This window comes from Amphibalanus amphitrite, unplaced genomic scaffold (genome assembly GCF_019059575.1).
Source record: "Amphibalanus amphitrite isolate SeventyFive unplaced genomic scaffold, NRLGWU_Aamphi_draft 000401F_arrow, whole genome shotgun sequence".
NCBI lineage: Eukaryota > Metazoa > Arthropoda > Thecostraca > Balanomorpha > Balanidae > Amphibalanus > Amphibalanus amphitrite.
The window spans coordinates 410,171-426,867 of NW_024881895.1; the positions used below are offsets into that span (position 1 = coordinate 410,171).

A 16,697-nucleotide genomic window follows, 5' to 3' on the forward strand; every position below is an offset into this window, starting at 1 on the left:
CAAAATAACGTAAAATTGAGAGAAGCACTTCATAGAAACACTAGCCCAACTTCAATGAAATTGGCGACAGATGCAGCGCGGCTCAGCTCGGGCCACTGACCGTGTGTTTCGAAGCGGCTGACCTGTCGTCAGCGGGAAAGACCGATCAATGGGAGCACCCACTCACACACACACACACACCCGGGTACTGGCCGTGGTACCGCAGGATAGTTAGGAAATTCCAAGGTGATCCGAGTCATTCCAAGGTGACCCAAGTCTTTCCAAGGTGACCCGAGTCATTAAAGTCACTGCCCAGAGTCCTAAGTGGTCACTGTCCATCGTTCGGTGCCACTGTCTGGGTTAACTGACTACGGACAGTGTTCTGTGTGTGATACGGAACATGAGGGAGATTTGTGATTATTTGTTGAGGAGCTGACGATGAGTTCCGGGGATGAACGCTTAAAAAATTGGTATGAATTTTATACGGATGTTTTGTAAGAGACGTGCATAGAAGTTCACGGATGCCTACAGGTCGAAGGCCCGGGGTATGTTCTTGTCGTTACTTCTTGCGATTCTTTTTGCATAGCCTGGAAGCTCCAAAGGAAGTTCTTAGATCAGCAGACTTTTATATCTAGTTGTTCATTTATAGTTGCATATATTTGCTTATTTGCCCTAAGTCAACAGTGCAGTGTTCAAGCCATCCATCATCAGCCCTCTCTTGACCCCATCACCGGCAGGCAGGCTGCGTCTGTCGTCCGGGGGAGACTGCAGACACGTGCGGCGACCAGCCCCCGGCGGCCGGTGAACTTTCCAGTCCCGCCGGCCGGCGACAGCCCCTCCCCGCCAGCCTCCGAACGCAGCGCGGGGGGGGGGGGGCGGGAGCGGGGCTGCTCACAGGGCGCTGAGAGCGGCCGAGAGTGCGGACTGCGGAGCTGAAACGCCGACGCTGTCGCCATGGCAACGACACTGTCCGCTGAAACGCCGTCACGGTCGCCGAAACTCCGGGAACTATCGCCGCTAAAACGCCGACGCTATCGTTGAAACCGCGACGCTTTGGCGTGACCCAATCACTCTCGCAGTACCGTCGCTAGTGTCAGTGTAGCCTCGCCACTGTCACTGTAGCTCCGAGGTCCGACACTGCCTCTACTGTCCCTAAAACGCTGCCACTGTCGCCAGCTGAAACCCTACAGCGCTAACCGGACAGCAGCGGCCGAATCGACAACATACGGCCACCGACGACGTGCTCCAGATTCTACTCACGTACCGAATTCGCACATCCCGGAGTGGGTATTCTGTGCCGCAGACTACCTCGGTCAACGCTGTGTTGCAGGAGTATAGTGGGGCGGTTGAATAGATGTGGATGAAACTTAGGTAAAGCATGTGTGGTGAAGTCATATAAAGACGTTGAGTTAGGTTTCTTTGCGCGTGATCATTGGTATGTGCTAGAGTAAAAATAAAACGTACAAAATGACAAACCTAAAGGCAATTTTCCACACCCATTCGGCTGCTTTAGAATCACAGTTGTTTTAGCGCCTCCTGACCACACAATAGCGCCGTCTCGCACTGTCCCTTCCCAGCTATCGCTGCTAGTCGTTCCCGCTCCGTCCATCTGGTGATTTATTTACCATCCCTTACGATCGTTTCCCCATTTGGCGGCGGGTAATCGCCCGTCCCCCTGCCTCCGGCGCCAGAGTGCCGTGTCTGGGGCCCGGCCGCCGACCCGGCTAAAAACTGCATTGGCGGGGGACAGGGGCCGACAGCACCGCCTGGCGCGCACTCCCGCACCAGACGTGATCACTTACGGTAAGATAAGTAGCACATGGTGGGTGCTTGACAACAGAGTATCAGACAACATCACGATTCACAGGGGGCATCAAATGCTTGGATAAAATAAAAACGTACATGACAACAGAAAACGTACATGTTATCGGGATGGTTGGGTCTGTAAGAACTGAGAAATTATATGATTATGTGGCGAAAGCGAGTAAAAATTCTGGAAGTCGCTGATTTGGTATCGTCGGTCTCGTGAAGTGAACAAACACCAGTGGCCTGAGGTCAACATATCGCCTGTATTACCATACGCGGGTCACAAGGTGACGTACGAGGTACAAGTCATGTGTGTCGTTCAATAACACCACTAATATAATGCGGCACAGTGCAGCAGTTTGTCGTTCTATTCAATAGATATCGGTCGGCAGCACCCGGTCAACATAAAGGACACAGTAGCAATGTCATAGTTCGTCCGGTGTTAAACCCACTCACGTCACACTAACACATTACACACAGTCACACAAGTACACTCAAAGTTGTCACAAATCGACTAAGATGACACCATATACCACGGAACATTTGACCAATATTACCAAATACCAACACGATGTGACGTTATAGATCACGGGTCAACGGCAACAAAATGGTCACACCAGTCAGCATCCAGCCATGTATCAAACATCACCCTTCATGGCACCACGACTAGAGAAAACACTTCGCAAAGCGCACCACGGTATTTGTACGACGCCTTACTCGCAAATTTCGCTTCGATTCGAAGCACTTCACCGCTTCCTTGACGAGGAGCACACACAGCGTCACCTGCAGTGCAATCTTGGAAGCTCAGATTCGAGAACTTGCCACCAAAGACGCTCTGATCACTGGGTACGCTATGTCCGTGGTGGCGAGAGCGCCGCCACTATGAGAAGAAGCGCAGTGAGCAGCGCGGCGGAGCTCCGTGGGATGTCGGTCGCGGAGCGAACAGAGGTGTCCGACGACAGACCGAACAGCACCCGCACCGTCTCGTCCGACCGGGACACCACCGGGTCGGGCTCGCTGAAACACAGCGGGCAGCACCATCGGTCATACAGCGCCAGGTCATACAGGCGACACCAGCGGCATGCGGGGCGATCTGTCGGAGGTGGCGCCACCGTAAGCCCTCACGCAGTCGCAGAGTATCTACACCACCACATCTCGCTACTCAATTCCATCAGACACCAGTCACCAACATTTCACCCTCTTATCAATCTCTCGACAAAATCCAAATATCGCCAACAGGTCTCCCCATCATACCTCATCAATATTTTGCACGAACATCTGTCACAACACTATCTCACCAATATCTTCCACAACTGCCTGACCATTCTCCCCACCAATCTCACCTGTCCTGCGAGTCGTCGATCCGGACCCAGAGGTCGCTGAAGTTGTCACCGTACTTGTTGTCCCGGTGGCGGGCCCCGTGGCGCCTCCGGCCCTCCTGCCGTGACGGGGGCTCTGAGCCGCGGTACCGGGCCCCCTCGGAGGGCGGAATCCGCCGACCGCCGCCGCCCGGCCGACGCCGGCGGTTGTACCTGGCGAAAAACGATCACAGGAAGGCATTAGATTAGATAACAAGGGAATGGAAATGAATTTTATCGACAATCACACATTTTACTTATACAGAAAATATCGCCATATTTCACATTGAATGAAATGTAGAGACGATGCTGTCTGTACCCTTCTAAAATTCGCCTTTTATAGTATTAAAATCGCAGCACAATGAATTGAAATCGGGCAAGTTGAAGGTGAAGAAAATTATCGCCACCATGCTCGTAGCATTATTTCCCGCATAGTGCATTTGTCCCCGCTACTTGCCCGTTCTTTCAGAACCAGCGGTAAATGAAGGACGTTTCCTAATTTAGTTACGGTCATTACTAACGAGACAAGAATACGAGTGCGTCACTAGCCTGATTCATCATCTTTTTATGCGCTAGTCGCAATCTTCCTCAACGCAGTGACCACTAAAACAATTGCCGACCTGTAGTAATGCCCGTCCGTATTCGTGAGAACAAAAAGTGTTCAGAGTTCTGAATAGAAACTCCGAGTCTGTCAAACTCTAATCATCGTGTGAACTTTGGACACTTACTCCCCAACGATGATTGTGTGTGCATTAGGGAGTGTCTCGGCTCGACCAGACCAAAGTTTCTGACGATTGGACGGTGGAACAGTTCGGTTCCTTGTGTGGTGTGTAAGACGGCCCCGAGAGCTTCACTCACCTTCGTATCCGTTCTCGAGGTCCAACTTTGGTCACTTTGTAGCCCGCCTGGCGCAGAACGTCCAGAACACTGTAGTTGCCCAGGAAATGACCTGCAACAAAACAAATCCACTTCGAAATAGTGTTTCTTCATCACCACACCACTTCAAGCACGGTCAAGACTGGCTGAGTGCAGCAGTTTGTGCAACCGTTTGTGGGATGCTATAAAAAGATGGATTAGATAAAACGTGCTCGGCTCGTTAATTAGTTAAAAATCAATATAACTCGGCTTTATTGGACAGTTTCGTGGTCTTTATTGTCACTGCTTCAGCAAATTGCATTGTCACATTTGTCACATTTTCACAAAATTTCAAAATTTTGAAATTTTGTGAAAATGTGACAAATGTGACAATGCAATTCACTGAAGCAGTGGCAGTAAAAACCACAGAACTGTTCGATAAAGCCGAGTTATAAAGATGGATTAGGATAAAGTTTAGACGAGGCTGTGCATGAAAGAGACGGGCACCGACAAAGGAAAGACAAGTCTCAAAAGATAGACGACTGAAGTACAACTATGTCAGCTCCGTTAAGATGAGAAGGAAGATGCAGCTTTAGATTTTTGGACGACGTCCATGGAAATGTGTGCTTTGTGACAGTTCTGAAGAGGTAGAAGAGGTCTCGGAGGTACCGACAAATCCTCTGGAGTGACAGGAGAGACGGGAGAGACACTTTTCGGGACGCTGACCTCTCTACAGAGAGACGAGGACCACCACGCGGGACACGCACCACCCACACGCACCCACTCATGAGGAGCGCCGGCCGCCACCGCCGCCTCCCACATAACGGAGCGTCCGACACAAACAAACAAACCAATCAGCGACACACTAGTCATCCGTCATCTCGGCCAGCGGGCACACGTATGGTAATGAACAGACTGAGCGCTCACTGCCTGACAGCTCTCTCCGCCCACCGGTTTGTCCTCCGACGTTCCGTTTCACATTATCAACAGACCCCTCCCGGCGCCCGGCGCACGCGTTCGTGACAGCGAAAACGATGCGTGACGTTTCAATTCAGCGTTCCGACAAGGCCATTCAATAGCGCGAAATGATTGTGACAAAGTACGCTTGCACACGCGACCTTATCAGTTGTGCTGGAGTAATAGCTGCGTCCCTGAGTGGCCATTCAGTTGGCATCTGGCTGCATGTGTGCAGGCACATTCACGACATAAGTGGACGGCAGCGGGGGCGGAGAGTGGGGGTAGTTAAACGGGGCGGCGGCGGTCGACTGAGGGCGTCGGCCCGGCGGCAGCGGCCAGGGACATTCGAGTGAGGGTAGCGGCGGTAGCAGCTCAGGACGAATGGGCGCGGGTGGTCGAGCTCTTGCAGCATGCATTGTGCAAGGCGAGAGCGTGCTCCAGTGCTCTGAAGTGAGCCCCTGATGCCGGTCTCGTCTGGCGTACCGCGTGCCGGCGTACCGGCCGTGCCGGGCGCAGCCCGGCCGTGCGCACCGCGCCCCTGGGCTCGCACCGGGTCGTATTATGTCTGGCGTCGGCCCCTGTGACCCCAGCCGCTGGGGAGGGGAGCGGAGCGGAGGGGGAGGGTCGTCGGTGCCACTGTGGGTCCGCGCACCGCCCGGCCGGTGGCCAACTCAAACACGGCCCAGCCATCAACAGCGGCACCATCTGAGGGCGGTGATCTGAGGCACCGACCGGCCGGCGTCCTCCCAGGTGTCCGCCGGCGGCCAAGGTCGGGTCACCGGACCGCCGAGGGGAGGGGAGGGGAGGGGCGGCACCCACACATCGGACGGCGCCCCCGGCGGCCGACAGCCGAACCGCCGCGCCAACATATCCGGAGGCACACCGGAGGTCATGCCAATCCACGGCATGGCGGCTGAGGCACTGCGGACCTCGCCGAGACTTGCCACAATAGCTCGTCATAGATTACTTGCAGCGGTACAGGGGACCGTTTGCAGTTCGCGGCTGGTTACAGTCTGCCGCTGCGTGGACGGTGACTTCAAGGGCTGACGCGGCTGGGCGCGGCCCGGGCGGTCGCGGCGGACGGCGGCGGACATCAGAGCCGGCGCACACCGGAGCCGTCCCGGCTGTCACGGCGCAGCGCGTTAGGAGCGGCTCAGATCGTAAACCGGCCCGTCGGCTCCACATAGCCGCAGTCGCGCTAATAAAACCGTCACCGCACCGCTCTCCGAGGCGCGGCGAGACGGTACGGAGCCGGCGCGTTGCGACACCGTCCGCGACAATGTGACGGCGTCGTGCGACACTGCCGCCGCGCGAGGTTCGATGCGTGACGGCTCGGAGGCGCCGCGGATGACCTGTCCGTCCCGCCGCCCGTCTCGCGGTGCTCGTTCAGTGCCGGCGGCCGCACGGCGACCGGTATAATGTCGCGGCGTGGGTGGGCGGCGCGCCGGCGCGACAGACACCGCGAGGCGGAGACACGACTAAAAAATGAAGGTGTCCGCGACGGCGCTGGTGTCCCGCTGCGCGCGGCTCGGCGTCTTATAGGTCGGCCGACAGCCCGCCGCGCGGGAGAGACGCGACGGACGGGGAGAGATGAAAGAGAAAACACCGGCACGTGGCCAGGCGAGGGACGACGACGATTAGAGACGAGGCAAGAAGTGACGATAAGAAACTGGGAAGCGAGCAGAAAAAGGCGTGGAGGTAAACAGCCGAGTCACGACGATAGAAAACAGAGGTCGAGAACGACATAAATCAAGGTAAATTCACAAGGGAACAGCCAGAAAGACAGAAACAAATGCACCCAGCTTGTTGGTCACAGTCAGCCTGCAATCAGATTTCATTGCGGGATGTCGATTTTTCACCCAGCCAAAACCGTTCTCAGTGAAATGATTCGGCATTCTTGGTGAAACGCTCCACATTCCAGACAGCAATACTGGTTGTTGTTCTGAGCAGTAAGCACGCTATTGGCATATTTGGTAAATTGTTGTTGGGAAAGGTCGCTGAATGGAACGCACCCTGACAAGAAAGCCCATTACATTTGCATGAGTACCAAAAACAAAGGGCGGACCAGGGACCTATTGACTCGATAATGGGACAAGGTTCTTACGCCAGCGTTTACAAGACGGGCGATTGAGCTTTGCATTACAAAGCGCCATGCGCCGTTTGAAGCGACATCGTCTTTGTGTCAGCCTGTACGGGGAAGGCTGCACTTCGCTACATAGGTACTCTCATTGAGAAATCTACTGCAGGAGCCGAAATAAATCAAACAAGGCCGGAGTGCAGTGGAACAGAGCCATTTGTGTAGGACAGGATCTGGAAACGTTTACAGCTATACCTAGTCAAAAGTCAATTAAAAACAATTTTTCATCTGCACTTCATGGCAAAATGGCAAATGGTATGCGTTACAGGTCGGCATATATCTGCAAAATAGAAGCATAATAAACTCATCGAGGGCAATTTACCTTCTCCACCCAACCCACCGTACTCTGGTCGCCGTTTACCTTCAACGGACACAGATCGGACAGCCAAACATCTCGCCACTTTCCGGGCTGTTTTAGCAGCCGGTGTTTCCCAGCGCGTCTTCGACAGGCCGATCTCAGTCGGCTCCGCTGACCCCGTTTGTTTTGGATCGGCTCCGACGGGAAATAGACTCTCCTCCCCTGCCGAGGTCTCACACCGTGCTCCATTCAACAGTACCGGGCACCGGCTCCAGCTGGCACCGAGCGAAACTGACTCCCTTTTCTCTATACGATTTAGCACGCATAATAAGCCCTTTGATTAATTTGTTCATTTTCATCTGAACGTGAAAAATTAAATGCCCTCTAAAGAAAGAAAATGGAGAAATATAGGCAAAATACGAACAAGTGGGACATTTTAATTTATCCATTTTAGAGAAGTTTTAATGTCGGTACAGAAATTCATGTAGAGTACATTTTAGTTTTATAATGTAGGTATAATTTTACGCATGCCTTACGAGTTTATAACTGCCGCCATCCATCGTCCTGTGTCGGGGCTCGTTTAACCCGCGCCGTGCTGGGGGGGGCGTTTTTACGCCCCCCCCTCAGGTTTTTCGCGAATATCTCAAAAACGGCGGCGCGCAGCGCCGCCGTTTTTGGTACACGTGTTTCTACATCATTTCCGCACATGTTGTGAAAATTTCAGACCTAGGCCGTTCAAGGTCAGGTCACCAGGTCACGTCAAGTGACCTTACCTCAGAAAAAGTTCAAAGGCTCGCTATAGCTACACCGACTGAACGATCACTTTGAAACTTTCAGCGATTGATATGAGTAACAGTATGTATAAAATGTATATCTCGGATTTTTGATATCTGTGACCTAAGGTCAGGTCAATTTTGCGACCTCTCCATTATAAGTCAATGGGAGAAAATTGAAATGCGCCTCTTTTGGACGAATATCGTTCAAAACGCTCTCAAACATCGGTTCATAGGTAAACATGACACACTGAATAGGAAAAATGCACCTGTGACCCCTCTGTGTGCCCCTGAGGTCATCTCAGGTCATGAACGGTCGCCAGCAGTTTTTTGGCTATAACTTTTGATAGAGACGTGCTAGAGCGGTGAAAACACGTCAGATGTGTTCAGCTCGACGATACGGATCGACTGATATGCAACATGACCCTTTTCGGTCAGGTCATGACCTTGACCTGAGGTCAAATTTAAAAAAAATGACCTTTCAAGGTCAAAAAATAGTTCATTCGACGCGTCTCGACGAGAGGAACACGATGCTGGCAAAAGTAATGTCATGGCGCTCATGAGTCAAAAGTTATTGACGAAAAAACGTTTTTCGTAAAAACGGCTATTTTTTTAGTTTTTGCCCTCTGGAGGCTAAACCGTTGACCTGAGGTCAAATCTGAGAACATTACTCAGAAAGGCCTGTAAAAGGGCTATCGAATGCGCTTTTCCGCGGCGCTGTAGCTCTATCGGTTCCCGAGATAGCCGTTGGCAGTTTCCAAAATGTTGAAATAGTCAACATTTTACCTTTGGTGACCTCTGGTGACCTGACCTTTGACCTGACCCAAAAAACGACCGAAGTGTTTTCGTCCTTATTTTTGACACTCTTTCGATTGCCGCTTACCGCGTGTCGCTACGTGGCCCAGGAGCCGAGTTAGACGGGGGGGCGTGAAAACGCCCCCCCCCCCCCCCCCCCAGCACTCGGCGGAAAGTTCAGGCCACCAGCACGGCGCGGGTTAACAGAGCTGTTGGCTGCTGTCAGTCTCAGATATATGGACCCTCCTGTGGCGCTCATTTATCGTCATTAAACCCATCTATCCCCCGAAAATGCCACAACAGAGCGGCGCTGGGCGGGCCGGCGCCAGCTGCAGCTCTGTGTCGCCCTGTGGAGCCGTCCCCGGCACAATACCGCCGCCAGGGCCGGTAACCTTGTGCCTCTCTCCTCTCTCCTTCCCTTCCTCCTCTCTCTCTCTTCGTCCTCGGTCCATTGACACACAGGCTCACCCGGGATCTGCACCCGTCCAATGGCTGACATTAATTTATTAAGTGCCAGCGCCCGCCTGCTCCACTATTTGCGCACTGGTCCGGTCCTTTTCAGCACCCCTCGCCAGCAGCTGTCCACAACCAGCCCGGGTCTATATAACCTCCGCACTTCCCGGGGTGAACCAAAGCTCGGCGCCTGCGGCGAGCTCCATGGCTCACCATAACCGATAACGTCCTACCGGTGGGGGCTGGGTAATTGTCTGCCAAAGGCTGGTGCTGCGTCAATGTGGTGAGCGCGGCAGGGGCGTCACCCTTCCGAATTGGGAGAAATGTCGACAGCAGGACGCAGATTGGGGCGTAATGCCAGCGGGCCGGTGCTGTCCGCGAACGGCGCACCGCTGATGACGGGTGATGTGGCCCGTCAGAATTGACGCCGATCACATCATTGGGCTGGTCACACGGTGGTTGCGGCCGCGGAAATAACATGTTCACTTCTGACCGACATACCTTACGGCAATAACATTGTGAATGATTGCTTTTGTTATGCGCTGAAGGATAACTAGGTCGAGGAATAGCATTTGACATGGTTCGATAGTGACAGCTCTGCGAATCATCTAAGTGACATCTGAACAACCCAATCCGCACTGTTATTATAGCAGCGCAGTGCAGTCGACATCTGCATGGCATATTGCCTGGTCATAGTCATTAAAATCTCTCATTGCGTTGGAAGATGCATAGACGAAACCAGGACGGCATATGAATTCAGAAAAGAGCTAGTCGAGAGCTGAGCTTTCCAACAGAAAGCTGTGAAAGGTCTCTCTCGATGCTTTTGGAAGAGAGGAAGACAGCTGAGGGCTCATCATTCCATCTGAGGGCCGCTCTCACTCCTGTCTTATGGAAGAAGCTATCTGAGGATTCTCCACCACTAGCCAAAGGTGTCCCTGTATGGAGTGTGCCGGGCAGCTGAGGGCTCGCTGCCCCTATCGAAGGTGGCCCGCTGCGTGGGGCGGCGCCCCGCCGCGCCCTGGCGCCCGCCACAATGAGGGGGCCGTCCGTGCGTTTAATTCAATCACACGCCGCCACGGGACGCCCGCAGAAGGGTCCTCAGGGGAGCCCGGAGTCCTCCCGGAGTCCTCCCGGAGAGGGTGCCGGCAGTCGGTAGGAGCAGATCGCCGCCAGATAGGAGACCGGCGGTTCGTCGGGCGCCGGCGGAGCGCGGGGGTCGGTCCGCACACAGCCTCGCCGTCGCCACAGGTCGGGCAGGTGGGCCGACGTACATCCCCTGACCCAGATAACCCCCGGCCACCGCGGGCCGACACAGGAAGTCAGATCGGCTGATGGCCACAGAACAGGCGGGCGGCAGCTGGACACATTCCAGCCGGGGTTGAGGCATCGTAAACTCGAAGTGAGACATGGCGCTGCTGCCCATCAACTCGGGGTGTGAGATGGGTGGTAAATGCGCTCCCGCATTCTTGTGACTGTGTTACAAGCAAATGAAATTACCAACTGTCTTCTGTGTCTTCATGAGATGGGCACTGGGCAGTGCGGTGCTGTTCTGCATTCTGCACCAACTACTTTACAAAGTAGACAATGTTTAAAGCTTTGGACACCAGATAGCCCTGCCCTGGCACGAGCGGAGATAACATACCACCTACCTAAAAAAAATCTGGCACAATTGCACGAAATTCTGTCCAGCTCACTCAGACCAACATATTCACCTGAGAGCTTCCCTGGCAGAGGTGCAGGTCCCGTGCCCTCTCCCCGACCCTGCAATGGAGGACGATACGGCACAGCCTCCACGTGGGGGGTACATCGCAGCTCTCTGCGCGGCCAACTCAAGGGCGCACCGCCGCACGGGGCCACACACAATGGGCGCACCTCGGCGCCCAGCGGCGCCCAGCGGCGCCCAGCGGCGCCCAGCGGCCACCGTCGCGGCGCCCCCTTTGTGCGGGCACCGAGCGGTGGCCAACAAAGGCCTGCAATGGCTCAATGTTTCTTCTCCGCCCGCCGGCACCATCAAAGCACAGGCGGCAGGATTAGTAAGCGGATCGCGGTTTTATATGGAGGCGGGTGGCAGTAGAGCGGTCAGGAGCCTCCGACGGGCCCAGGTGGGCTTCCAGCAAGGCGGGTCGAAAAAATTGACCAAAGTCCTGGTCCAGTGAGGACGCGGGTGGAGCTGACGGGGCTGTTGACGGTTTGACGGCGGGACAGTTTGATGTAAAGTGTAACGAGTAAAGCGGCATTAAGCCCTTATCTTCCCCGTATAACTGGTTCAAAGAGTATCGCTCTGTTCTCCGTTCCTGGCTCTAGAGTACGGACATCCAGGGCGGTGTTTCACGGGCTGCTGCTACCACGCTGCTATCAAATTGCGCGAGCTGACGTCACACTTGTGGTAGTGTTGGAGCAATGGGCCTGTTGATGTCTCCATGGAAACCCAATTTGACAAGTCGTAAAATCGGCGTGCTGCTATCACCGGTGAAACAGGGCCCCGAAGAGATGTCGAATGATAGAGCGAAAAATACACCTTTTTGCTGTCTTCATATACTGTCTGCTTACCGAACGCGCATTTTTTCATATTCTCACATTCTTTCAACCATTATTCCGCACACTGCACACTCCTTGCTCACCGCCGTCTCGATGTCTTCACACACGCCGTCGATTTCTCTCCATCATCCACCACTTTGACAGTCGACATCAGTCAAGCCACTTATCAGATTCGATTGCATTTGGAACGGTGTCTGATCAGTACATCCACCTTCACAGGTGTTCGATTTTCCACCGAGCCGATTCTCTGTGTTCGATTTTTGTCTGACGGTGCCGCCCGTGGCTTCCCGATGACTGTCGGCCACCCTGCAGCAGTGTCGGCCCGTCAAAGGCCGCCCCGTGTGGGGTGTCGGTCCGTCAAAGCCGGTCGTGACGGGCGGTCATCACGCAACTGACAGATGGCCAGAGGAGCGGTGACCGCGTGAGAGGCGACTTTGCTGCGTGATTAGTGTCGGATGAACTGAGCAACGCGACTGGTTATTGCACCTAATGGATGTAACGGAGAATAGTCCGCTGACAAATCACCAAAGCGCACACACAGGCCCACATTCCGTGGTGTTAGACCTAAAAACGTTCAGTGCAGCTGATTGGTTTGCACATGTTGAGCGATAGGCCCGAATGACCATTTGGTAAGCTGATCAATGAGACAAAGTCTTGACCAAAAAGCCTCTGGCAAGCGTAACCATAAATGACTTTATGCACAACGCAGCCGAGCAGGCATGGCTGAATAGAAAGTTCGACTTTGCCTTTCGTTGCGTCGTTTATCGACAGGTACCAACACCTCCTCCCCAACCCGTCCACCATTATGTACTGACTGCGGCGCACCTACCCTCGCGTGGGCGTGGGCCCGGCGGGGGCGGCGACGGCGGGGGCGGCAGCGGCGACACTTCGTGGGCGCGAGCTATTTGCGCTCCTTTCAGGGCACGTCGTCGCCGTCTGCGCCGATGAAAGGCCGGCCGACGGCGTGTGCGTCGTCATCGATGTTGGCTGTGTCGCCGTCGACGGCTCGGTAAGCGCCGCAAATCTTCGTGTCAACAGCGCGCCATTAGTGCCCATTGTGGGCCGAGCGGCGGCGGCGGCGACGACGGTGGCAACGATTTCGGCGGCCGGTCACCTCGACGGAGGAGGGAGGACGACGCACGATAGAAAGGTGGGATATAAGAAAAGGAGCCGAGCGATGTAACTTGGAGGAATCTTCGCGGGGAAACTGGCTGTTAAAATGGGAAATGTCAACTATCAACAAATTTGGTTAAAGTTTAGACAGTTTACAGTAGAATTGAGAAAATTAAGAATTGGCAGCCTAAGCATCTGCCATAAGGCGAGTCTTCAGAACAGTCCGCATCAACTAGAAGAGTGGCTGGTTGACTGGCCGCCATTATCTCCCCTATCTGGGAAGATACCCCGGGCGACGGGGGAGAGTGGAGACGGGCCGACGCCGAGTGTGGTCACTATCTACCGCCGCTCCAGACACTGCCGGCACGGCACACACGACACACACACACACAGACAGACACACAGACTGACAACAAACAGACAGCGCCGCCGCCGGCGGCCTCTCACCAATGGGTGCCGGCGTGGGAACTCACCGCCGGCCCACCAGACGTCCCCGCTCACCGCCACCGCTGCCGCCCCCGCCCCCGCCCACCGCCGCCCGTTACTGTCACTGAGGCCGGCTGGACGAAACTGACCCACCGGCGGCTCCATTAGTCACCGTGGGCATTGCGCACACACCTCCTAATTCGTCGACCGTGGCAAAACGCGGCCACTGGTGTGAGAAAACCGGCGTTTGTGGGCGCAGTGAGAGCCCAGTTTGGCCATCGAGTCCAAGGCTGATAGCCGTCTGTGCGTGCGCGGCAATCGCCTTGAACGGTTCCCATTAGTTTGCCGCGAGTAACGATGTGTGAGAGAGCGAACCTGACCAGTCTAGGTCAGGTACAAAGTATAGAGAGCTCTCTGTACAGTCACGCCCGATCGGAGCATGGGAGGACAGGCACGGCCCGTCCGAACACCCAGAGCATACCTCATCCCAAGGTGAAATGAAGCAACATGGGTGCGACGCGGCAGTGCCACTCCAGCGGGCCGGCCGGGCCCGCCGCACCGCCGCCCGCGAAGGGTTTCTACTAGAGGTGGCAAAATGTGGACCCGAGGACCCGGTCCAAAGAACCAGTCTGGACCCATATGGGTCCAGACCGGTTCCTGGAAATTTTCTGACGGGTCCAACTGGGTCCTACCATAAACTATACATCTTGCACACTACACATTATTGCAAAATATCTATACTACTATTTGAACAGGATCCATCTGTTTGTTTGTTTGTCTGTCCGCCACGCCGTGTAGTGGGTTCAATTTAGCCGGCCTACAGGGCAGACGGTATATCGTAGGGGGTTGAAATTTGCACACCTTATAGGTGACAGAGCGGGTCAGCGCCTTTTCTAGGTTTCGGCTCGCTGGGGTGCACGGTTCGCGCGTGGGGCGCGCTGGAAGAACGCCAATGAAATTTTGATTGGTTCGTAGATCTTCATTGAGAGCCGGGGTCGACAAACTTTGCGGACTAAATGCATGCCGATCGGTGGCGGGTGCCTCGCATTGAAGGATGGTGAAATTATTGATTTTGATAAATGGTGGCGAAAAAATGTGTTGATTGTTGCTGAATGGGTACAGTTTGTGATAAGATTGTACAAATGAACCGCATTTGCCGCAATGCGTCACATTGGTCACAGGGCGCCATTTTTGCCGCAGCTCGCACAGTTTTGTCAAATATGACCCGATAAGGGTACAATTTAATGCCAAGATGCATGCTCAATCGCCGGGTGAAAATGCGCCGCGTTTGTCGCAATGCGCCACATATGCCACAAAGCGCCATTTCCGACACATACGATTAAGCGTAATGGAATGGCACGAATAGGGGCAGGGCTGGGAACACTTAAAGTCTGATATTTTAGTACTGATTGGATCAAATTATTCTGTGACCTGACATGACCCAGCGGTGTTGGTAGGGGCAGTGGTAGGGGTAGTGGTAGGGGTAGGGGTAGGGTAGGTGTAGGTGTAGGGGTAGGGGTAGGGGTAGTGATAGGAGTAGTAGTAGGGGTAGGGGTAGTGGTAGGGGTAGTAGTAGGGTTAGTAGTAGGGGTAGTGGTAGGGGTAGGAGTATGGGTAGTAGTAGTGGTAGGGGTAGGGGTAGGGGTAGGGGTAGGAGTAGCGGTAGGGGTAGTGGTAGGGGTAGGGGTAGGGGTAGTGGTAGTGGTAGGGGTAGGGGTAGTGGTGGAGGCAAAAGTAGAATAGTGGCCCGGGCTGATCCCAGCGGACGAGAGGTGACCTGTGTGACCTGGCCTGACCCAAAGCGACCGGGGCTGACCCCGTTGACCCGTCTTGACCCCGTATCACCCAAATTTCATCCAACAACGCCCTCAGGACAGTTCTTTTTTAAATTCTTTTCACATTTCCGTCCATATCTATGCTTCTAGACGACACATCGACATGAATCAAACACCATTCGAAAGCAAATTGGCTGGTGCCGCAATTTTTTCCTACCACGCAGCAAAGCAAGTGGCGCAGCCGCTTGTCTATCTTACTATTTGAACAGGATCCATCTGTCTGTTTGTTTGTCCGCCACGCCGTGTAGTGGGTTCAATTTAGCCGGCCTACAGGGCAGACGGTATATCGTAGGGGGTTGAAATTTGCACACCTTATAGGTGACAGAGCGGGTCAGCGCCTTTTCTAGGTTTCGGCTCGCTGGGGTGCACGGTTCGCGCGTGGCGGGCGCCGGAAGAACGCCAATGAAATTTTGATCGGTTCGTAGATCTTCATTGAGAGCCGGGGTCGACAAACTTACTGAGCTAAATGCATGCCGATCGGTGGCGAGTGCCTCGCATTGGCGGATCGGCAGGTTATTAATTTGAATGAAAAGTGGCGAAAAATGTGTTAATTTTCGTTCGATGGAAACAGTTTGTGATACGAGTATACAAATGCACCGCGTTTGCCGCAATGCGCCACAATTATCTCAGGGCGTCATTTTTGCCGCAAATTGCACAGTTTTGTCAAATATGGTCCGATATGGGTGCAATTTGGAGCCAAGATGCATGCTCAATCGCCGGGTGAAAATGCGCCGCGTTTGTCGCAATGCGCCACATATGCCACAAAGCGCCATTTCCGACAAATACGATTAAGCGTAATGGAATGGCACGAATAGGGGCAGGACTGGGAACACTTTAAGTCTGATATTTTAGTACTGATTGGATCCAATTATTATGTGACCTGGCATGACCCGGCGGTTTTGGTAGGGGTAGGGGTAGGGGTAGGGGTAGTGGTAGTGGTAGGGGTAGTGGTAGGGGTAGGAGTATGGGTAGGGGTAGGGGTAGATGTAGTGGTAGGGGTAGGGCTAGGGGTAGTGGTAGTGGTAGGGGTAGTGGTAGGGGTAGTGGTAGGGGAAGTGGTAGGGGTAGTGGTAGGGGTAGTGGTAGGGGTAGGGGTAGTGGTGGAGGCAAAAGCAGAACAGTGGCCCGGGCCGATCCCAGCAGACGAGAGGTGACCTATGTGACCTGGCCTGACCCAAAGTGACCGGGGCTGACCCCTTTGACCCGTCTTGACCCCGTATCACCCAAATTTCATCCAAGAACGCCCTCATAACAGTTCTTTTTTAAATTCTCTTCACATTTCCGTCCATATCTATGCTTCTAGACGACCCATCGGTTTGAATCGAACACCATTCGAAAGCAAATTGGCTGGTGCCGCAATTTTCTCCTGCCACG

At 54.1% G+C, this 16,697-nt stretch overlaps 1 protein-coding gene across 1 annotated transcript in view; it reads right to left on the reverse strand.

Moving 5' to 3' along the window:
• Window positions 1-2,028: 2,028 nt before the first annotated feature.
• The window catches only part of LOC122390580 (metalloprotease TIKI2-like), a 65,458-nt gene continuing 50,789 nt past the window's right edge, over window positions 2,029-16,697 (reverse strand). The window contains exons 6-8 of the mRNA XM_043383671.1: window positions 4,002-4,092; window positions 3,129-3,317; window positions 2,029-2,802 (exon numbers count right to left, since the gene is read on the reverse strand). Of these exons, the coding sequence (XP_043239606.1) occupies window positions 2,637-2,802; window positions 3,129-3,317; window positions 4,002-4,092 (446 nt within the window). The 3' untranslated portion in view covers window positions 2,029-2,636. The remainder of the gene's footprint in view (window positions 2,803-3,128; window positions 3,318-4,001; window positions 4,093-16,697) is intronic.